This window comes from Macrotis lagotis, chromosome 6 (genome assembly GCF_037893015.1).
Source record: "Macrotis lagotis isolate mMagLag1 chromosome 6, bilby.v1.9.chrom.fasta, whole genome shotgun sequence".
NCBI lineage: Eukaryota > Metazoa > Chordata > Mammalia > Peramelemorphia > Peramelidae > Macrotis > Macrotis lagotis.
In genome coordinates, this window is record NC_133663.1 from 209,850,489 (window position 1) to 209,875,835 (window position 25,347).

At 31.3% G+C, this 25,347-nt stretch overlaps 1 protein-coding gene across 2 annotated transcripts in view; it reads right to left on the reverse strand.

Annotated features, from left to right (window-relative positions):
- The window catches only part of CADM2 (cell adhesion molecule 2), a 210,708-nt gene that overhangs the window by 172,454 nt on the left and 12,907 nt on the right, over positions 1–25,347 (reverse strand). For both annotated transcript variants that reach the window (XM_074192293.1, XM_074192292.1), the window contains exons 3-4: positions 21,321–21,491; positions 1,175–1,265 (exon numbers count right to left, since the gene is read on the reverse strand). In XM_074192293.1, the coding sequence (XP_074048394.1) occupies positions 1,175–1,265; positions 21,321–21,491 (262 nt within the window). The remainder of the gene's footprint in view (positions 1–1,174; positions 1,266–21,320; positions 21,492–25,347) is intronic.

Genomic DNA, 25,347 nt, shown 5'->3' on the forward strand with positions numbered 1-25,347 from the left:
AAGATGATTTAGTCTCACCATTTCATTTGACAGATCAAGAGGTTCTGGGTAAGTGAAAATGTTTTTAAGTTCACTGTCTTAGATTTAAGTCATTAGAATAGATTCCTGATCAGAATCATTCCTGGTTGTTTTCTTTCAGTTAGAAAAAAAGAAGCATTTTAAAGTAAGTTATTTTAATATTATAGGTTTTTTATTTCTAAGTATGGCAAATTCCATTAGCAATTTTTTGATTCTAGTTATTTTTCTATTACAATCAAGCCTCCCTTGAGATCTAGGTCTTGAAGCTAACAACTATGTGGCACAATGGATAAAGCAATGGAGTCAGGAAAATAGTTCAAATCGAAACTTAGACACCTGACACCAGCTGTTTGACTTTAGGCAAGTCACTTAATGCTAATTGCCTCCCATCCAGGGCCATCTTCAGTCATCCAGATCCACATATGCCCAATGAATCCTGATGGCTCTGGAGGAGAAAGTGAGGCTGGTGACTTAGCATAGTATCCACCTCACTCAAATCCAATTCATGTGCTTGTGATGACATCACCTCCCTAATGGCAAGACCTTCAAGAATAAAGGACAAGCATTTCTACTCTATCTGGCTATGAGTATGTAGAGTATATAAGATTAGGGAAAAAACCAACAACAAAAACAGAACTCTCTGAGTCTTAACTACATCACTTGCTTCCTAGTTCAATTGATGCCTCCCAGATCTTTATTCAGATACTGGTGGTTAAGAATCACTTGTCCCTCAATTACCACTTTACTAATCTTTCCCTTAAAATGAAAAGAAAATCAGAAAGTAACTTAAAAATTGTCATCTGTCTGGATTGCTTTGCAATTTGAAAAACTTACAGTGAGAAGATCACCTCAAAGAATACATAACTTTTATCAAATTCATGATGCAAAAAGTGACCAATCAAGTTTAAGGTTCTTTCAGGTTAAAATATTTTAATGAGTAGAAAAATAAATAAACAACTTTTCATTGCTGGAATTCTTCCCAGAAACTTTTACTTTGTAATAAAGCAAATGAACATAGATAGATGCCTAATCAGGACATGATTCAAAAGATTTTGCTTTAGAGTTAAATTTTTATACTAAGAAAAGATTAAAAAACATGTCTCTACAGTTAAATGCTTTAATTTAATTATCTAATCAATTCATCTCATTTACTTACAAAGGTTTTCCTTTGGATTCACAAGTCAAAACTAAGGGCTGTCCTTCTTGTGGAAATGGAGTAGAAGGTATAATCTTAACTGATGGTGTATCTAGAGAGGAAAAAATTAAAAAGGTTATTAGCAAAATCAAGCTAATGTAAATTATATATTGTTTAATTGTATATTGTCCCCATTTTCAGAATTTCTCCAATTATAGAACTGAAATTATATACTTTATAATAACTTTTTTTCAGTTGCTAAAATAGTCTCTTCAATTGTAAAAAAAAAAAACTTCCTGTTCATGCAAAGCTAAGTACCTGAATAACTTATGAGTTCACTGGTTATATTACAGTTGAATTTAAAAGTGAAATGCCAAAAAACATTTAAGATGAATATCAAGCATTCCATACAATTGTTTCTTCTTCTATTTATAGATGTCTGTGAATGCTGTTATTAAGAACTGAATGCATTAATGCACATTTGAATAAGAACACTTTCATTGTTGCAGTAATCTGGAACCCATAATGAACATCCAACAATGAGCTAAGAGTTAAACCACCTTCTTACAAACATTAGATAGAAATCTTTCTGAAAATGCAACAATAAAATATTTAGAATCTTAGCCCTGGTCCTTTAGTAAAGTTAGCAAATCATTTTGAAATAGCCAAAAAAAGTTAGCACCTTATGATAAACTATTAAAAGCCAGTTTTATAAAATTTCAGTTATTTAATTTTACATATAGTATAGGTATATTGTATGAAATTCTTTGCCAATATAAAAAGGTATAAACTTCATAAAATCATAGTTAAAGTAAAACATGATATTAATTTAAAAACCAAAATAAGAATCTTAGTTTCTATCAGAATAGAATTCTTTTTAATTTAAAAAAGTACATATTTTCCTGAAAGATCACTTTGTAATAAGAGGCATAATTTATATCTGACAGCACAAAATTCACATTGTCTGTCCAGCATTATCATCTAAAGATTCCAAAGCAAGGAAACAATTTTATATTATAGGAATTACTGAGACTTAATGGAATAAAATCTCTGAATCTGGTTCTGGTTAGTTAGGCCCTATTCTAAACAATTGAATGTGTGTATGTATATATGTGCCTATATAGTAGATCATATTACAGCTAACATATACTCATATATAAATCCTCATATATTCCATATTATATATATAAAATATATATATATATATATTCATATTCACATATATATCCTCAGATTCAGTATTTCTCATGATAATAATAATATTGTTGTTTGGGCTTTTTCAGTCCCATCTAATTCTTGGTTACCTCATTTGGGGTTTTCTTGGCAAAGACACTGAAGTGATAGGCCATTTCCTTCTCCAGTTCATTTTACAAATGAGGACACTGATGATTAAACTATTTGTCCAGAATCATACAGTTACTATCTGAGGTAAGATTGAATGCAGAAATATGCATCTTCCTGACTCCAGACCTAATCCTCTATCTACTGTGCCACCAAGCTGACCTGGCTATTTAATCATTTCTCCATTTGGGGGCAACCATTTTGTTTAAAATGTCTTTTTTTTGCCTCCACATAGAAGACAGAGTGATAAAGCATTTGTGAGATCTGTCAAGATGTCATATGCATGTCACAAAGGTATGACACAATAGTGATGAAGAACTTCAGTTATTCAAACAACTGTTGGAACTCTTGATTTGCCTACTGACCATTTTATCCTTCAAAAAGAAAAAGAATCCTCTATAACAAAATAAGGTCAAAATGGATTCAAGATTTAGACACAAAGTGCAATAGATTAATTAAAAAGCCAAGAAATACTCTATGTGTCAGATCTATGGAAAGGGTAAAAATTTATGACCAAGCAAAAAATAAGAAATAAGAAATAAATATAAATTGCAAAAATGGATAATTTTGATTATATATTAAATTAAAAAGTTTTTGCACTGATAAAACCAATACTGCTAAAATTAGAAGGAAAACATAAACATGGGAAAGAATTTTCACAGCTAGGGGTTCTGATAAAGGTCTTATTTCTAAAATATATAGAGAATTACATCAAATTTATAAAGTTATGTCATTCCCCATTTGATAAAAGATCAAAGGATTCAAATAGTTTTCAAATGAATATATTAAAACTATATATAATCATATGAAAAAAAATGCTCCAAATCATTACTGATTAAAGAATGCAAATTAAAACAAGTCTGAGATATCACCTCTCACCTATCAGACTGGCTAAGTTGATAAAAAGGGGAAATGATCAATGTTGGAGAGGTTGTAGGAGGATTGGGATATTAATGCATTGCTAGTGGAGCTGTGAACTGATCCAATCATTTTGGAGAACAGTATAGAACTATGCCCAAAGAGCAATAAAACCGATCATATACTTTGATCCAGCAGTAAATTATACTAAGCCTATATCCAAAAGAAATCATAACAAATGGAAAAAGTACCACATATTCTAAAATATTCATAGAAGTTCTTTTTGTAGTGGCAAAAAATTGGAAATTGAGGAGATGCCAATCAATTTGTGAATGACTGAACAAGCTATGGTATTTGTATGTTATAGAATACTATTTCTTATAAGAAATAATAAGTGGCCAGACTCTAGAGAAACATGGAATGAATTACAGGAACTGATGCCGAGTGAAGGAATCAGAACAAAGAGAACATTGTACACATTAACAACAACATTGTGAGTTGATCAGTCCTGATGGCTGCAGCTCCTCTCAGCAGTTCAGAGAGCTAGTATAATCCTAGGAGAAGAAGGAAAAACAAACCAAACCAAAGCAAAACAAAAAAACCCTTCAGAAACTGAATGTATGCTACATTCCCTTTTAAATAATTTCTCTTATGTATTTCCTTCCAATCTCATATTTTTATTTTCCCTTAATATTAATTCCTCATACAGAAAATGACTGATCTGTAAACATCTTAAACACAAATGTGTGTGTGCAATATTCATCTGACTGTTCTCCAGGAAGGGGGTGGGAAGGGAGAGTAGAAGGAAATGAAGTAACTTAAAAATATACATATGCAGGTGGATGAATGTTGAAAAATTTTCATAATATCTAATTAGAAAAATAAAATATCAATTAAAAAGAATGATAAATCTAGTTTCAAAAGAATAGAAATAAGAATAAAAATATGTTTGAATTAGGAATGTAAACAAAAAGGAATCAATGAGGGGATTGGAACACTATTCTGGTTCTAAAAAAAAAGAAACTGATCACTGGGAAATAAATGCTGGGAATCTAGGGGAAGATAATTTTTTTCTTTTTTTTGAGGTAGGAGAGAGGAAAATGAGTCATAGTTAAATTCATATCCTATATTTTGAGAGAGTTTTAAAGATTCAGAGGAAGAATAGGTGAGATTCGCTGGACCAAAATTATGCAGGGAAGACGAATTAAGGGCACTTAAAAATTAAATTCTGAAGAGCAGGAAAAGAGAAAATAGTTTAAAGAGAAAGTTGTAAACATTAGAAGACAAACAAGGTTAGTTTTACTTGGTTTTGGAATGCACAATTGGAATGGGTTGAGGAAGAGTTAAGTTTTTTTTTAGAACAATTAGCAGATTTTTACAGAGGTAAATTTAGACTAATATAAAGAACCGTTTTCTCATAATTTGCATGTGGAGTAGCCTGCCTCAAGCAAATAGTAAATTTTTCCTCAGGTGAAAATCTTCAGGTAAAGACAGGATGCCAATTGATAGGTAAAGGGGCCTTTTGTTCAGATATAGATCTTGCCACTCTGAGATTCTGAAACTGCAAAATTCTATGAATTATAATTGTACCTTATTCCCAGGCATGGAGAGGTTAAGATCTCTGAGGCAAAAATAGTATCCACATCAAAGATATCCTGGAGCTTCTGAAGAATTGAAATACTAGCAGAAGACATATTTTGTATCAAGTAGCCATACACTAAAGGAAAACTATAAAATTATTTTTATTCTAACTTCACAGGAACTATGAGCCTCAAATGTAAAGAATTTTTCAAAGAACTTCCAGAAGATATAATAGAAAAAAACCTTTTGATATGCAATATCACCACTAATTTGGTTCACTAAGCACTAGAATAAAGGGTCAGTTTAGAAATTCAGTAGATGTTCCCCAAAGGCAAACTATAGCTAAATATTCATGTCCTTTTAACCTCGGTTCATATTTCAGTTTAATTGAGTGTCTGTTGCTGTAACTTTTTACTTGAATATGAAGCCTCCACTTTTTCTCCATTGGATAAAAATAGTTTTTTCATGATCTATAAAAATGGTAATTTCCTTTGTGTTGCAAGTTTAACATCTCTGTAAACTAGCTTTCTCTCATGAATTGACTCTTGCAAGAGGGTCACTTGCTTATAGGGAAATAGATTTGAAAAATTCACCTAAAGCCCTAGTTGATATTTGCATCTAATACCACCAACCATATCAGATCTCATTCTTTTAAAATATATCATTATTAAAAGATAGTGAAAAAAATTTCTCCAAAAATGAATTTATATTTTATTCCAGAGGTAATAAGAATCTTTATAGAGTAGGGAGTGGAATGTTTAGACATACTTTGAGAAAATCACTTCAGTTGCTACATGGTGGATGGATAGAAACAGGAAAAGTTTAAAGGTGTTGACTATAATAACTGATCCCATGATATCAAAGGTCACTGGATGTGCAGACATCCTGAAGAAGAGATTCACATTCCCAGAGGTCTTGGCCTATTAGATGAGGCACAAAGATCCTGGATTTGCGAGAGATCATCCCTCCTGGATTGAGGCATACCTCCTAGTATATCTGATACCCAGCCACATTCTAGGTTGAAGGTCACTCCCTTCTTTTGACAGACAAACCAGAAGTAGCTTTTCAGATTCTTCTTTCTGAAAGTGAACTATAGGAAAAAAAACTTTTTCAAAACTGTATCTTTGAGGTTTTGACTGTTTAGTCAGATTCTGCCCCCCCCACCAAACGCCCTCTTCACACACATACACAACCTTTGTAATCAGGCTTTGTAATCAAACTTAGAATTTGTCCTTTATTAGGGCAAACTCTGAACACATGTTTAATCTAATTATTATTTTAAGGTCAAAACTCATACAGGACCCCTCCTCTCAAAGGGAAAGAGTTCAATTTGAAGATTATCACAAAATAGCATACTATCTATCTAGGTGGAGAGAGAGATAGAGACAGAGAGACAGAAAGAGCCAGAGCCAGAGCCAGAAACAGAGAGACAGAGAGAGATGAAGAGAGAAAGAGACAAAGACAGAGACAGACAGAGAGACAGAGACAGAGAGAGAAAGACAGAGAAAGAGAGAGGCAGAGAGAGAGGCAAAGAGAGAGTCAAAGACAGAGAGAGCTACCAAAAAACATGAATTATTGAAGCCATTAAAGCCAATGAGATCATCAAAATATAGAATAAATAAAGGGAAAAGAGAGTCATGGTCAGATCCTTAGGGAATACACTTAATTAGAGAATTCCATTCATTTAGGAACTGGAGGAACATTCAAAAATGGAAGGAGGACAGAGACAGCATTATAAAAACCCAGAGTAAAAAAGGAGAAGGTGGTCGATTATAACAAATGCTGAAAAGAAGTTTAGAAAAATAAAGGTTGCTTTAGAATTGGTATTTAAGAGATCCTTGGTAATAATAGAAAAAATAGTTTTCATTGAATGATTAGGTCAGAAGTCAAATTGCAGAAAGTTTAGAAGTGAGAGGAGATGAAATGGAAGTGCCTTGTATAAATAATAATTTAGAAATGAAATAATGAAATGACATAGATGAAAATAGCTAGTGAAGTTAATAAGATCTGGTGAAGTTTGTTTATGTAAGGATGGGGAGATGCAGTTATGTCTATAGCCAACAGGGAAAAATCCAGTAGGTAGGAAAAGATTGAACCTTAGAAGGAAAGAGAGGATGCCAGAGGAAGACAATTACCTGGAGAACAAGAGAAGATGGAGTCAATGGAGCATGTGAAGTGATTTACTTCATCAAAAACAATAGTCACCTGATTGTCAGACACTGGAGTTAAGGAGATAATGAAAAATAATGGTACTGATCTTGAGAACAGGAAAAAAATAAGTTTTCAGTGAATGGTCTCAGTTTTTTTTGGATAAAAATATGATGTTAGGGAAGACAGTGGTACATTGGGAAGTATTATGGAGGAGTGGAAGTATTTCTTGCTGCAATGACGACCCATTTGAGATGTTACCACAAGTTTGTAGTGGACATGGAAAGCATGATTTCATGATTCTGTAAAGGACTGTAAATGACAGGAATAATCCAGTTTGGGATGCCATGGCTTGATTAGCATAGAAGTGAACAAAAGACTGAACTGACTCATGAAAGGGTCAAGATTAGGAAGAAATCCTAGTTTATCTAAAGAAGAGGTAATAGCAAAGTTTGAGATATGAAGGAATTGGAGTTCATGGGGAAGACAGGATTAAAATATAAGAAGAGATAAAGAGATAAGGCACAAAGAATGATAAAATATAATAATCAAGTAAAGAATATTTGGTATTCTTGAACATGAAAGCAGAATTTTTGTAGGTGATGACAAGGGTAAAAGTATACCATTTCTGAGATATAGTAGAGGAGTAAGTTAAAAGAATTGAAAAGATTAAGAAACTGAGAAATTAGGGTATTTGTGAGAATATAATACTGATAGTTCTTGTTTTACATAAATTCACATTGTACAAATTTAAATCGGCATTTCAAAAAGCCACCTATATTAACACTAATTTATAATATTATGCTCCCTTCCTGCCCACATCCCCTACCCCCCAACCACCAAAAAAAACACCTGTAAGTGAAGGGGAAAGGGGGACAGAAGAGTTGAGGGAAGAACTGACCTGAGGAGTCAGGTTTCAGTGGGTCTATGCGGTTTCTTCTTCTCTTGTACCTGCTTACTGTTTCTGCTTAATCCCAATTGGGTAATTCATATGTAAGCATGTACATATACATTTACATATATATACATATGTTTACTTAAAGGTTTATAGATTCATGACAAACTAATTTTATAAAAATTAAATTGAAGACAATATTCCTTTCCTTTAAAAGTATACTTGTTACTAGAAAAATACAAAATAGTTTTTCCCCCTCCAAAAATGCAAGAAAATTCAGAGGAAATTTGGATATAGAAAAACTTGCAAATTGTTTATTCATTCTCTCAACAAATGTTAGCTTGTATTTTATGCAAAATATCAAGAAGGAAGGTCAAAGAAAAATAATTCGACATTAAAGGGATCAGGTAGTTTTTGCTTTTCATTTCTACCAAAGATTCTACTCAGATAATTTCCTTCAAATACAAAATAATGAGTAAAAACCACAAAATTTCCCCCCAACCCTTTGTTGAAAAAATATAGGTTGTAGAAGTTTAAATTAAGGGTCAGAAATCTTTCACAAATAAGTATAGCATTGGTTCTTTCCATGAATTTTTTAAAGCATTATCAGCTTTTGAAGTAAGGATACCTCATTTTACACTTGAATGAGCCAAGATTTGAGTAAAAGAGAAGATATTGATCTAACAGAATTGATGTTCCATATTCTTAACAAATATTTTAACAAAGAGAAAATATCCATGTCAGTGCCAAGATTAAACTTCCAGATGGGCAATCTTATAAACCACTAGTATTTAAAGCTTTTAGAGTTATTGGGTCAAACATGTATATACTACTAAGGGTTTTAAAAATGAAGAAAAAGAGAATTTTTGGCTAGTGCCTTTACAAAAGCACAATCATTACTTAAATCACACGCAAACACATCATAGCATGTTATCCTTTTATTGAAAAATGTCATGACCATTGACATGATTTCATGTGAGAGATTACTGTTATTAGGAGGACGTACATACTGGATTAATATGATTAGATAACTGTAGATTTTATACTTTTTGTGTGTGCTTATAGAACAAACAATATAATTAGAAGAGATTAGATCACTGGGATTAAGAAGTTTTAAAAATAATCAACAGACCAACCACCTTAAATTCACCATCTACTTTTTTGGAAATGGGAGATCTTCTGGATACTTAAGGGGAAATTTTTATATACATTTGGATCAATCAATTGTATTTGAAAGTGACTTGTCAATATATAATTTATGTCATATACTTTTGCACATAATTTGTATGTTCAATCACATAATTTAGAGTTTAAAGGGAACTTCAAAGAAATCTAGTTCAATTCATGTAAAAAGAATCCCTGCTTTATTGTACACAAAAATAAATGATAATTTAACCTCTTCTCGAAAACTTAAGGAAAGGGAATCTACCATCCCTTCAGGCATCCATGTTCTCATGACTTTTTCATCTTCAATGTCTCACTTTTACCAGAACCCACTTAATCAATAAATTACTAAAGTGTATCATTTTTATCTACAAATTTTCCCCTTTTCTTTACTGGCACAACTTTGACCCTAGTTAAATCTCTCCTTTCTTTTCACCAGAACAATTGTGATAGTTTCCTAATTGCTCTTTGCAACTTTTGCTTTTTCCTTCCCTTTTCCTATTCTTTATCCATATATATCTGCTGAAGTTTTCCAAAAGTGAAAATATGTCCATGTTACTTCTTTCAAATGAAATATCACTTCTCTGTCAAAAGACAAACAAATTTTTGGTGAATACTACCATAGCATAAAGGAAAGGGAAGGGAACATTCTCATTTGCATTTTTCTACTTTTCACTTTTTTTATTTTCAGGATCCATCACAGTTCCTATGTTGCTAATAGGCTGAGTCTCTACAATTTGTACTCATTTTTCTCAATTATTTACAATAAGATGACTCTTAAAAAGCAACCATTGGCTCAACACAAGAGCAATTCCCACATGAATTCATTAATTCACAACTGAATGTTTAACATAATTTTTAAAGTCATGCATCCCCCTTTACATTTTCCAATCAATGTGTCAGGATACATAAGTATGTTATAAGGATCTTAATGGAGAGTCCTAGTTCTAGCTCATCCTCTATAAGCAGTTCCATTGTTCTTTGTGCTTTTTATCCTATCTAGTAAACCTTTATCATGCTCTTGCTCTATGGTTTTCAAAGAACTTTTCTAACTGCAATCCTATGTAATAAGTCAAATATTAGGATTCTCAATTTGAAAATTAGGTTCTGAAAGCTAAATTAGTTGCTTTTGATTACTTAGTAATTTTTCCCATTTCTTAATTAAGTATATGCTTTTCAAAAACCCTATCCAATCCAACCTATTCACTTTCTAATCTGAAACATGAGTTTCACTATTTTGTGGATCATTGAATCTCAAATGTGTACTGGAAAATTTAGAAATATTCATATTTCTATCTTCCTTTTTTCCTTCTTCCTTGCTTCTTTGCTTCCTTCCTTCCTGACAGATTTCATCCATGAAAGAAGTAGTTTTGCAGAAAAGTATTGGCTTTGGACATCAAATTTTTGTAGTCACTTATTTTTCTTGAGACATTTAGCAAGTTAATTGATCCATAAGTCTATGTAAAGTCCCTATTATGTACCAGGCATTATGCTAAATCACTTAATTTCATTTGATCTCAGTTTCCTCATTACAGAAAGAATTGGACTATAATCTAGTCACTAGGGGGGGTCTCTAGGTGTCTCACAATTTTATATCAATGACCTCATGATATTTCTCCTAATGTAGATTAGTATCTTTTCCATAATTGTTAGTGTTAAGAAAGTTGCCTGTGGGCTTCAAGAAGTTAATTTATTTGTACAGCATTATGTGTACATATATATATATATATATATATATATACACATATATATATATATATATGTGTATATGATATGTATGTCAAAAGCAAGACCTGAACTTATACACTGGACCCAGTGGCCAATCTACCATATCTGACTATCTTTTTTTTTAATTTTCCTATAGAATTAGAAAGATGAAGATATACTTCTTTTCACCAGTCTTATTGATAGGAGTCTCTATATAAGGTCTTTACACACACATTTGTTTTAATTAGTTAATTTTCTATTTGGAAGACATAAAGGGTGAAAACTCTGGACTTTTGTGGGTACTAATATGTTGAGACTCATTCCACTGTCCATTTCTGTTTTGAAAGTAATGAAGAAAAATCCTACAATAATTTGATGGTAAAATAAATGAACTTTTAATCTTGGTAAAATATGGTAGTCATTTTATTATTATCAGTTCTTATATATGATATTTTCCATAGTTATGGTTATTGTATAATATTAGGATTTTGAAATTAATATCAGAAGATTTTTTGCTTTTTTTCCACTTCACTTTCTTTCCTTGTTTTTTTTTTTGGTTAAATGTTAAAATGTGATACAAGTTTCCATATTCTTCCAGTTCAATTTTTTCGGTTGCCAAAGCCCAAACTTAACACACATATTTTTTGACAATGACACTCAACTCATATATTTTCTTATTTCATACTGACTTTTGTCATATCCATCCCTATATTCTCCTTTTTTCTAATATTTTCATAATGATTTGGATAAATATCACACTCTTCCTTTCTTCATTGCAAAGATTTGAATTGATGTTGTAATGTTTTATATATCATTTCAGATTGCTTAATCTCTTTGCATCATTCTAGCTTAAATTCCTCCCATAATTTATTTTTTATTTAGGTATTTTTACTTATCTTCTCTGAGTTTCTAGACTTCAAAAGCAACATTATTCACTTATTCTCAATATTCTCCATTCAAATTTTATAGAAAAATAATTTTACTGACAATTATTTTTATCTTTATTTTATTCTGTAAGCCTGTATTAACAATAAATTATGTAAGTAATAAAATTATAAAATGGAACTGTGTTAATTTATTATATCTATATCTCTATATATATATGTTTGCTATTCTAGCTGATATATCAATATAGAATGATGGACATTAATTACAGATTGTTACAAAAATTAGTCATATTTCTAGAAGACTGAGATGGTCATTTCAGTACTCATTTTTGAAAACTTCAAAAAAGGAATCTATTACTGAACAAAATACATAGGGAAAAATCTCTATTCAGTTTTTAATATCAGAGAGAATAATTTTTTTATTTTTATTATTTAAAAAATTGAAAAAATCATGGTTATGTTTCTAAACATTATTTTTTTTTTGTCATTAGAATATTTAGAAAGTTTATCAGAGGCACCCTGAGGTAAATCTCTAATGGCAATACAAGAAACAACAGATGAACTGTTTTACCAAAATATGATCTGTTTTGTGCTTTCACACATAGCAGTAATTTTAGCTTTTTATTTTTATTCAGGTAGATATACCAAAGAAATGGAAATCCCAGTAAACAATGTATGAGTTAACTTGGATATAATACTTATCTATGAAACTATAAAAAATTTAGTTTTTTTCATCTCTTGTTAGAAGAAATGGGAGAGGAGAGGGGAGAGGAAAAGGAGTGGAATGGAACGATAAATATCAATTTTCATGTAATATTGGAGGAAAAATAAAAAATAATAATTTATTCTTAGTAATAAAAAGAAATAGCTAAACATAGTTTAATAACTAAATGCATTCTATGATAGGATTATTATATGTTTTCTACTGCTTATGGTATCCCATTCAGCATGGAATTCATTTAGAGTTGATTGTAAGCCATTAATTTGCATGTTTAAAATGTTGGTAGTTCATATTTTTTTCCTTAAATTTATTTTTGTCTCATATTCTTCATCAATTTTTGCTCCTTGGCAAAGTAAGTGAAAAGCAGTTATATAAGATTTGTTGGCATCAGTATTACCTATGTTTCATAATTTTATTCTGTTTTTGGTTGCTTAGTCTATTAAATAAATCTACCCTATTTTGCCAATCATTCAAACATGTAGGCATCAGGGCAAGACCTATTTTTGACACTGCATTATAACTTTAATTAGTTGATTTAGTAAATGTAAATGATTTTTTTATATTTTTAACTTCATTTTTCATTTTCAACAGAAATGTAAGAAATACATAAGAAAACTGAAATTCTTTCTGCATTAAGATGTGAATACATTCTAATTATCTGATAAATATTTTACCTTTAATTCTAGGAAGTAAAAGAAATTGACTAGCATTTACCTAAATTTTCCTGATAAATAATGCCAAATATTGTACTATTCAGAATCTTTTACACTCTATCACTGTTTGACAGTTTTATAATCACTTTTTAAAATTTTATTTATTTAAATTAACAAGGTTAAGTGATTTACCCAAGGTCACATAGCTAAGTATCTGAGGTCAGATTTGAATTCAGGTTCTCCTGATTCTATGGCTGATGCTCTATCCACAGTGCCACCTAGCTGATCCTAATCACCTTATTTTTGCTAAAATTTAAAAAAAGTCAACAAAAATATACTAAATGTACTAATTATGAAATATCTAAGAACTCCATGACACATAGATATGTATATATGTTTAAAAGCACATATACAAATTTACATCTTATTTTTTATTCTCTAAAATGTCCACCATAATGTCTTACATATAGTCCTTGCCCATTGAATCTTTAATGAATTAATGTTTATTTGTCTACAAAACACCTCTTATGACTCATGGGGGTCAATGTCACAGAAGTGATTCATCTATTTATGGTCAAGAGGAAAGATATATTTCTGAAGAAGTATGTTGTTTAGCCAACAGATATGCTTATTTAAATTTCTGAAATTTTAACTTGAACCTGATTTGATTTACTTTTGCCTTATATAAGTATTTTGCTTTTACTTTTAATCATTGGAATGATTTAATTTTATTGTATATCATAGCATTTAGAGTTGACCAGGACCTGAAAGTTAATGTAAGATCCAGTGAAATTTCTGAGGGTCATTCAGGTTACTTTTAGCAGGGCAAAGATTTGAATCTATATCCTTTTTTTTTGATCCATATACTTTTGCACCAGAATGAAATGTTCTTTCTGCTACAAGAAAATGTATTTGCTCAGTATTTTATAAAATTTGAGATGTCTTTACCTCAGTTCTGGATTTCTGATGGCCTGCCATAAATCCAAGCAGAATTATAGAATTGTATATTAAGAATTACAAGGGACCTTAGAAGTCATATAATTAAACTCTTTTCTTTTACAGAAGAAGAAAACAAAGCCCCGAAAGTCTGAAATTTGTCTAGGGGCACTTGCCTAGAAAGTAGTAGAGCCAGGATTCAAATTGATCCTAGGACTTCAGATTCAGTACTTCAACAAATCACTGTTCTTTCACTGCCTCATAGTAGATGGACATCTCCTTCCCCCTTTCTTTTCAGATCCCTTGTGTGTGTTATCTTCCCCAATAAATATCTTAGCAGTGTCTTATACTTGTGCAACTTTGCTTGCTAAATATATTTGCCCACCCTGTGGTCTAGTTAACCTGGCATAATTGATTATTCCTTTTATATAATTTTCCATTTTCCCATGCCTTTTTCATGGGCAGTACTCATGCTTACAATACTCTCAATACTACCTAAAGATACACTTAAAAATTTATTTCAAGTATAACCTCTTAAAAGTACTTTATGATTCTGTCAGATGTTATCCTATTCTCACAGATCTATTTTACTTTTTTCTTTATATCTTCAGGATCTATTGTATAACAGATGCTTGCTTACTCAATGTTTGTTGATTGTAATCCAGCAACAGGTAGATCATTGATGTACAAATTATATATAAAATTTGGTTACAACATTCTTCAATATATTGCTGTTTGAGTCATGTCCAATTCTTCTTGACACTGGACCACTCATGTCGAGTTTTCTTGGCAAAACTACTGGGATGATTTGCTATTTCTTTCTCCAGTGGATTATGGTAAACAGGTTAAATGATTTGTTTTAAATTACTGAGTGTCTGAATCCAGATTTGCACTTGGGTCTTGCTGATTTCAGGCTTGGCATTCTATCAACTGAGCCATACTAAGTTGATTCCTAATAATAAGTAGCATGAAAAATGTAATCAGATCCTCAATGATAGAAAATTAGTAGATATATGTTATATAGGAAAGTGAGAAGACAATTAGCAATTTTCTTTTTCTGTTAACAATTAAATTGGTCTGGTAGTATCTATGTTTCTTGGTGTTTGGGGATTGCAAGTGTGATATATCTGAAGCAGGACAAAGGGGAATGGTCATGATGGACTTAAAGATCATACCCTTAGGGACATGAAAGATTAGTGCATAGAAAGCCACAAGAGATTACTGTTTTAGCCTATCTTTAGGGGACTGCTCCTGTGGCATACATTTTGGAGAATACTGGAGCCAGGTGCTAAACCACTCCTCAAAGTACTACCCTTGTCCAACTCACTATGTACATGCATTTAAGGAAGGTCCTCGAAGTGGAAGCTCTCTCTCTCTCTCTCTCTCTCTCTCTCTCTCTCTCTCTCTCTCTCTCTCTCTCTCTCTCTTTTAATTTTTTCTCGCTTTTCTTCTTTGCAGGATGGCCATTTTCTCTTTCTAATCTGGAACCACATGCTCCTGGACTATGCCACTGGGAGTAATATGACCACTGCTCCTTATGGCCAGATTTATTTTTATCTTTGCCTTTCCTCTCTCATCTCTTGAGCTCCCTGCCATTTCCTTCTCTTTTCTTTCCTCTAAGTTCTTTCCTATTTTGTTTCCAGGCTAGTGACTAAATTCTTTCCTACTTCTATGTTCGTTTGTGATCTTTTCAGACTTGGGAAATAAAAACACTGAGCTTTCCCAACACCAGGTCTATTCATGAATTTTTCACTTTCAGGAACCCTGATGTCTGTGAAGGCATCACTCACTCTCCTGCTATATCTACACTAAATGTAAGTTTAATAATAAAAATGAAATATCTAGCAAGTGTACAACTTTTTAAGATGTGCCAAGTACTAATATAATTTTGTCTTTGCAACTGGGAGCTAGGTACTATTATTATCTTTATTTCAAATGAAGAAACTGAGGCAGACAGATGACAAATGACTTGTGCAAGGTGGCATAGCTATCAAAAGTCTGAAATCAGATTTGAACTTAAACATTTCTAACTCCAGGTCTAGAATTCTGTCCATTACTCTATCTAGATTCCTTTATTTTTATTTTTAGTTGTTTTTTTTTTTTGCAAGGCAAATGGGGTTAAGTGGCTTGCCCAAGGCCACACAGCTAGGTAATTATCGCCACCTAGCCGCCCCTGATTACTTTATTTTTAAAATGAATGTTCAATTAGAGAGGCAGTGTGCCTTTAGTGGATAGAAAATTGGCCTGGAAGACACTGGTTCATTCTTTATTTCTGTTAAGTCCCTTAACCAGTCAGACCTCTAGGCAATACTATAAAATTCTAAGTTGTGCAAAAGATGGTGACTTTAACTGGTAAAGGGATTTATTTTTGTTTTTCTTTTTCCACTGGGGAATTCTCTCTACTTATGAAACCATAGGTCTTGTCCTTATCTCTTAGATTTAGTTATGGATACTGTGGAAATTGGCATATAAAAATCCTGTTTGGGATCTGTTTCATCCTAATCAGACTTTTAAAAAGAAGTATTCTCTTCAATTAAATAAAACTAAAGGGAGAATATTTGGGGGGGGGGAGAACATTGTATTTTACTAAATTTATGACATCTTCTGTAGAAGCCTAAGAAAATAAGAGGAGAAGCAGTGGTCCAGTGATTTACAATGTTTAAGTTGCCAACTTGTAAAATGCATATTAGAAAGTCTCAGGAAATAGCTGGTGTCATTTTTCAATCAAAAATCACTTTGATACCTAGTAATTTTGTTGCCAAAGAAAAAAAACAAAAAAGAAGCAAAACCATGGAAATATCTGTGTAAAAAAGTCTTTGATGCTTTTGATTGCTAAATAGTAGCAAAAATAAATTATAATAAGTTATATTTTGCATGCAGATGCAATTGGAAATGATTCTGATGATAAAGGTTAGGATTGCACATTAACCATTCGAACTAGCTTAGCTGCTTTGATAGATAAAACTTTGGGAGCAAATGAACCCACAAGTTTTAAAAGTTATTTTGCATTTAATAATGGATTTCTTATTTTCATCCATCATTAACCTAATTGATCTCATTTAAACATGCAAATTATGGCACTGTGCTTTTGTGTTCATGGATATATTTTTTATTGCTCACATTTAGAATCTTTTATTACAAGTATTTATTAATTTAAAATTTTCTTTTACAAGGGACTTAAGAAATAATTCATAATTTAAATTTATCATGACCTAAAGAAATAACTAATGATCTAGTAATATGCATTATTCTTTATAATAATTTTAGATCAGTTTCTCAAATAATACTTTTATTGTTGTTATTATTTTTCTAAGGCATAGCATGCAAAATTTCTCAGAATGGTTCCATTAAACAAAATATTTTCCAAACTGCCTTCATTTTACTTTTTTCAAAAAAATTTGACTTGGTTTATGTTTTTATCATCCATGTAATTGGTGTAAAAAGAAATTGTAGTTACTTAATTGTTTTATTCTCTGTTTTCTACATGATTCCTTCTATTAGTGCTGATACAGTATTCTTGCTGACAAATAAAAATTGATTCATGCAATCTGTTCCACTAAAAATATGAAATCAGAAAAGTAAAAAAAGTCATATTATTTCTAAGGGATATTAAGTAAATCAATAAAATGAATTAGATATTTCCCAAATATATTATTTAGATGTACTGAATGTTGCTACCACCTTATATTATGACTTTTTTTACATATTTCTATAATACATTATTAAAGGACTGCATTAGATTGAAGGTAAAAGGGTAGGCAGAATACACAATGGAGTGACCTGGAATTAGGAAAACTCAACTTCATGAGGTCATATGTCACCTCAGACACTTACAGGTGGTGTGACCATAGATAAGTCTCTTAAACCTTTATACCTCAAATTTTCTAATCTGTAAAATGGATTAGAGAATGAAATGTCAAATCACTCCAGTGGCTGTTGTGACCCAAATAGGGTCACAACAAGTTAGACAGAATTATGAAACAATTGAACTGAAAAAGAACAATGCATATTAAATATATATTTAAGATTGTCTCTGCAACTTGCTAAAAATTTACTAGCATTTTTTATATAAAAAAGCAACATGGTTAGGGTTTTCCTGCATGTTTTGAGTGGAATAGGGAAATTACAGGTAGAGAAACTCCCTCTACAAATAAAGGTTATCTAAAGCAATGAGGAATTAAAATCACTTTCTCAGTGTCAAACATCTGGCAAGTAACAAATATATTTGATTCAGGGAGTTATGGACACAGGATATTAATAATTGAAAACAGATTTTGTGATGTTTTATACTATTTTAGAGAAAATGTTATCTGCTCCTGTGATGTAAATTGACTCCTATTGTTCTATTATTAAATGTAAATTCATAATATCTCCTAATTGCCACCCCCCAACTTTCTGTCTTTTAACCTGGTTTCAATCAGGTAGAGGGAGAGGGATTCCCCTTCAGCTCACAGTCTTCTGACCCTTCTGTACCCAGAGAGTGCATAAGACTTTATACAAGTCTGGCCTGGATTCCCCTCATGGCTCACAGACTCCCTCAGGTCTCAGCCCAGTCAGTTCTCCTGGCTGTCTCTCACTCTCTCTAGGTCTTTCTCACTCAAATCTTGCCTAGTCGATCCTCAAAGTGCTTTCTGCTTCTCCGGGAGAAAAAAGGATTTTAATCTGTATACTTTTCAAAATTTATAATAAATCCTGAGTGATTTTAAATCCCAGGGCTGTGTGTGAATTCTTTCACCTTCCAAGGCCTCTCCATCTTAAATTGGCCACACCAATTCCTGGCAACATATTGAGAGACAATGCTATCTACTGGGTAGAATTTGCTTACTTTCTGCAGCAATATGAGCAAATCATTTCACCTCCCATGGTTACTTCATCCCTGAAAGCAGGTTAATGATACATGAGATGGGTCTAAGGAAAGCCTCGAGGGTTCTACAAAGGTGTTTTTGCTATATATTTTTTCATGTTCTTAAATTCTAAGGAGATCTCAGTAATAAAATCTGGGAATTTTTGTGATGATACACAGCACCCTTGACACTGGCCCTTTGTATATGGAATTTTTCCTTCTAGATTAAAAAAAAGGCAAAAGTAAACAATCTGGTGATAATCTCTGTAATATTTCATTCTCAGGGATGCTTTAAGACCCCACCTAAATATATCTGAAACCTGCTTTGCTATGGCTCTGAGACAAGATACTGAAATCACCCCCACAGACACAATAGGAAAACTCTGTACCCTATAGAGACAATCATAAAATAATTTTAATTAAACTCATACCACCATGATGGTATACAAGATGTGAAAAACAAATAGATTTTTTCCTTTTTCTTCCAGACACATACTCACAAAAGTGAAAGTTGTTTTTCTTTTCAGTAGTCTGTGTGTATATACATATATATATATATATATATATGCACATTGTTCTTTTTTGTTTTTCATTCTCAAAGAAAACCATAACATAAGAGAGGTGATGCACATGAATTGAATTTCAGTGAGAGGTGTTGTGCAAATCACCAGTCTTACTTTCTCCTCTGGAATCACCTAGGTCCAGTGGCCAGATATGAATCAAGATGACTAGAGATGGCCATGGATGAGAGGTAATCAAGTTTAAATGATTTGCCCATGATCACATGCTAGTAAGTGTCAAGGGTTAGATTTGAACACAAATCCTCTTCACTCCAGGCCAATCATCTGATCCACTGGGTCACCTAGCTGTCCCTGTGTGCATATATATATATATATATATATATATATATATATATATATATACATATATATATATAAAATATGGATTCCTATAAGCATATACACATATAAATATATATATATATGTGATACAAATATATATGAATGTCCATATCTATCATCATTAAACTTTCCCAAAAAGTGGCCAGCACTTAATAATGCATCATGTTCCAGTGTTCTTAGTAAGATTTATTTGATGAATAAACTCATTACTTCTATAATTCTGTAAACTAAAAAGACAATTAGAAAGCAAAAAAAATCCCACACTATGTGTTTTAGTTTCCTTTAGAATTTGTAGAACCAAATTACCTTGATTTTCTTTCAATTTTAATTTGAAATTTGAATTTTATGTTGTCATTTTACTTTATTTTGATTTTTCCTGTTGGCTTTGTCTACAAGGCAAGAAAATTCAAATAAAAGAATTCTGATGCCCTTCATTCTGTATAACATGAAATCATATACCAATCATTTTAAAGAACTACTTGATCAAATGAGATGAGAAATCATGAAATTGAAATAACTTTAAATAACTTTAATTTTAAAAATGAAGCAATTAAAAGTAAAAAGGCAAAGATTTATTATAAGGAACTTACCTTAAGTTAACCAAGTATTACTTTAATCACACCATTCATGAACCAAACAATGAAATGTCATATGAAACAATTTACTAGATTTATCTCTGATTTTAAGGTCATGTAAGAAGAGAAGGCTAGCCCCTACTGACCAATTTGAGCTTTGGTCATGAAATCTGTCAGCCTGACAATAAATTAACCTTCTGAGAGGGCCTTTGTGCTACAGTGGACAAAGACTGCATTAAATAGATGTCTGAACAGTCACAAGTAAAGGACAACATAGATTTGGAGAAGGTCAAATCTCAAATAGGACATTTGGATGTACATAGGGTATTGTATGCATAAAAATGCATATGGGAAATGTTTTGCATTTGACTTTTCAAGATGTAAAGCACTTTCCACCTTTTTTTGCTATAATAAAAACAAGGTTATATCTGCAGGGAATGTAAAAACAACAAAAATTACTTATAGTAATCTCTTAAAAGTCTATGGAAGGGTTTAGAATACAATTTAGAAATTAGAAGTCTCAATCTCCAGCTCTGTTATTACTTTAGCTTTGCTATTTATTTTGTCATATACTGAATAGTAAAGTTCCATTTTTTAAAGAAATTTCAATTGAAGGGGTACTGTTGGCATTAAACTATAATTATTTAGGGATCAATTGTCATTGCTTTGTTGAAGTCTGGTTGGTTTTTCACAAAAAAAGGATGTTTTTCCCTATTAGTAATTCAGGAAAAAATCTTGAAAACCAGTCTTTTAACTGTACAAAATTGCTTTTTTTTTACATTTCTTTATTGTCGATAATGAAATTCAGATAAAACTTCCTTCTCTCTGAATACCATTAACACAGAGAGGTTTCATTTAATTGATCTGAATTCCATAAGATGAACAACTGGAATTTGATTAAAAGGTAAGAGAAAAGACTTTAGAGCACAAATTTAGGAGAAAAATTGTTTACTTACAGTGTATTTCTAGGACCTGCATTGCTACCTGAGGTGTGGAGTTTAGAGATTCATGGTCTACTCTGCAAATTACTTTGACACCATCATCATTTCGATCTACTCGGAAATCAAGGGTACTGCTGACAGTGAATGTCTTACGATTTGCATCCTCTTCTTTTAAGTACTTGACATCTGAAAGGAAAACATACCATTTATAAAACTGTGACATTTTCTTTCCAAATATTAACAGATCACCTTAAATTGAACAATTTTATGAAATTTACTTTCCTCCATCTTTATTGGCTTTTTAAAGACCCATTGTTTACTGGTTTAACATTCATTCTATTCCAGAATGAAAAGAAAACTACAACCATTTTCTAAAATGAATTTATACAAAGCAATTTTAAAATGAAATAAAGGGAAAGATTAACAATATGGCATTCTTTTCCACACATTCTTCAAAAGAGCTTGATGACAAATAAATACAAGTTTTCTCTGCAGATCATTTGGGAAATATAGATTCCTTTCTTCCTTTCCTTAGAATTAGCAGTTTCACCAAAGGGAATATTTTTTATTCTAATCACAATAATACAATATGGAGTGGGCAATTATTCATGTCTATTTGTAGAAGAAGGTTTTATAATGTACAAAAGAGAGCATAATATTATTTAAACATGAAGATGAAGTGAGTCAACATATTTCTGGAGAATTTGCAAGACAAGAGAGTTGTCATCTTTGGCTACCAAAGGAGAGAGTAGGATGACCTGAATATTTTGAATATTCAAACATATCTGGGTAGTGAACTCTGCTTTCAGAAAAAATATTATTCAATTGTTGATAAATTCATTTCATTATGAAAAAGGATATACAAATGTCTATTGATTCTTATGGGTCCTAAGAACCACACAAACTTATAGAGCACAATACAAAATTTAAAAAAAAAGAATTCTGTTACTCATTTGAAATAATTGTTCATCAGTCACTATACATCGAAAGGTACAATTAATAATTATTTGCTTCTTTCTATAAAAATTTTTAAAAATGTGTTATTTATTTTTGGAATTTCTTACTCCTTAAGTAGCTCATAGGTATTTAGGAATTTTAATAGAAGAGTGAAAGAATGAATAGACTGAGGCTGCTAAAGCACCCATGACAACAGTACCTCAAATTAATTTGAAAAGTGCATCTACTTTACTTACATTCTTTACACTCCTCTATCCTTCTCACTCCTTTACCTTTGCATTTGAAAAAATAAATTGCATGAAAGATCTTGTTTAAATGCGTATTACATGTTTTTAATTAAATGCTACAACAGTAATATTATTTATCTAGAGGACTAGGGGAAGATACAATTCAAAGATACATATCTTTTTCTAGTTTATCTTTAAAGAAATATTGGATGTGTATTATTTAGCACATAGCAATTTATATGGCTTATTGATTGTTTATTTCAGCAAAAGAAGAACCTTGTTATATTGATTTGTCATAATAAAAATCTTTAAATAAATTTTATAGAGGAATAAATAGAAGTCATACTTGTCTTCTTTCAAATTGTGTGTATACATTTGTGTGTGCATAATCATAAATTAAATAAATTTTGACTTAAGAGTTTCATTATGAAAAGGCAACATATTCTCCTTAGCTGTTACTATTAAAATAATATATCCATGAGATAAGGGAGAAAAGGAACTTCTTAAAGAATACCAAAATCCAAATCTAGTTTTCCTGCTTTTTAGTTTTGAATAAACTATACAAGGTTTAGGATTTTTTACCCATTAACTTGTAAATATGTATCATCATAACATCTTTTTTATACTGACCTAGTTTAGTTCCTTAGATTTCAACTTCACAAATTAATTTCTACTTTTCTGTCATAACAATAAAAATACAGAGTTCTTATTTTGCTAAGGTAAAACCATTGAGTAATTTAGTTCTTTTGTAATATGAAAATCTACTAATTTCTTCTGAGTTTTCCAATTTGTCAGAAAAAACCAAAAACCCATTTATTTTCCCTTTATTAGAATGATTTTTCTTTTTATGGATTTAGAAACATAGAGAAGAGAAAATATTGTCTCCCAGCAAAAAAATCTGGAAGGTTATATTTCACTCTTTCACTCTATTCTTCCTTTTTTGGTTCCTTCCATCTTTCTCTATAGTTGGTCTCATTCATATCAGGGTTGCGTACTTATCAGTACAAGTGCTTTGACCTGTTTAATTTACAATTTGAAATGATTTCCTCCTCCTTTGGTAACCTGGTGATACTTGCTTTCTGGGGTTCAACATTTTAACACTGACCTTAATATGAATACCCAATTAATTTGTGCCATTGCAGCTCAGAACTTTCCTATCCTAAGAAATTCAGTATCTTCAGCATCTCTGGGTAGAAAGAATTTCAGAAGTATACTACATAGAATGATCAGAAGGTTATATTTTCAAGAATTGTATAAACAACTCTTATTAAAATATATTATTATTGTTAATTTTTAAGAATTTCAATGTTTATGTGAGCTATATATCAATCCATCTGTTTTCTTATATATTTTTAAAGTATGTAAAATTTAGCTTTTTTTAAGCAAACACATAACAATCTATTATAAACTCTTTAATAAAAGACCCATAATAGGGTGGTAGAAAAATAAATATACTCACATAATAAGTTTATTTGAAAGAAAACAGAAATTGAAATAATATTTTCTTTTAAATTATTAAAAAAAGTAATTTTATTAATAGCAATAGTACAGAAAATTTAATCACTATAAAAAAGGAAGAATGATATTTAACTCTAAAACCTGGGATGTCATTGTCACAAAAGACTGACACTGTTGTATGGCCAACAATATAGGTAATTTCTACTATTTGAAGGTCTGGCCCATTCTTCAGTTTCTTCTTTTGATTTAAGTTGTTGTCTACATAAAATGCTTCGTTTTTACTCAGTAGGAAATAATACAGAACCATGCTTTCATATTACTCACTATCTGTTTATCATTGACCATGCAGACTCTGGCAGGAATTGAGACACAGCCCAAAAATATTTTAATTAGGAGAATAGAAAAGGAAGTCTAGGTTATGTGCTTGTATCTAATAGAGCAAGTCTCTGTTGAGATATTTTGGTAAGGATCCCAAGGGGAGGTGACAATAAAAAAAAAAAAACAAAGGAGGAAAGTGGGAGAGTTGGAGTGGGGAGAAGCAACAAACAACACTTATTTAAAAATATTGTTTGGACACTGTCATACTCTAAATGTAGATTTTGTGTTTGTGTTTGTGTGTGTGTGTGTGTGTGTGTGTGTGTGTGTGTGTGTGCATGTGTGTGAAGGTTTTTGAAAAAGGAAAGAATCAGCCAAGTCTATGAAACATAAGGAATAGTATAAAAGAAAATCAAGAGAAGAGAACAAGGAAAGAAAATTTCCTGCAGAAGATTAATTTCTAAAGAAGAAAGTGAAAATAGAATTTCTGAGAATCACAACTAAGTCAAAAAGGCTCTGAAAGATCAAGTGATTTAGTGAAGGTCATAAAAATTAGGAAATGGTGCACAGAGAATTACTTAAACTCAGGTCTTTGGAATCGAAATCCCATATTCTTTCCACTGCATCCTTTGATGGAGCATACTGTTTTATTCTGTTCCATAAGCATGGACTACACTTTTGAACCCTGCAAGTAATTTTATAAATTTTCCATATTCAAGTTTACAAGATTGGAAGGCTGTAAAAATAGCTTTTAAATGAGTTTGAATATATAATTGATATTAAAAACATTTTAAATATGTATATATGTGCAAATGAAGCTATATACATATATGCACATATACATATATGCTTATATGTAGATATTTTCTCATTCAAATTCAATAGAATTTATTTTAAAAGAAATATTTAATAGAAAACACAGTATTGATGATTCTTAAATAAAGCTACTCTGAATCATAATTCTTTTTATGAGGAAAAAGTGTCAGTTTCTCAGATTCTAGGTATGCTTACATACAGTCTCACTTCCACCCTAATACTTTTCCTTTAAAAAAATGTTTGTGCAGACACACACACAGATGCTTTAT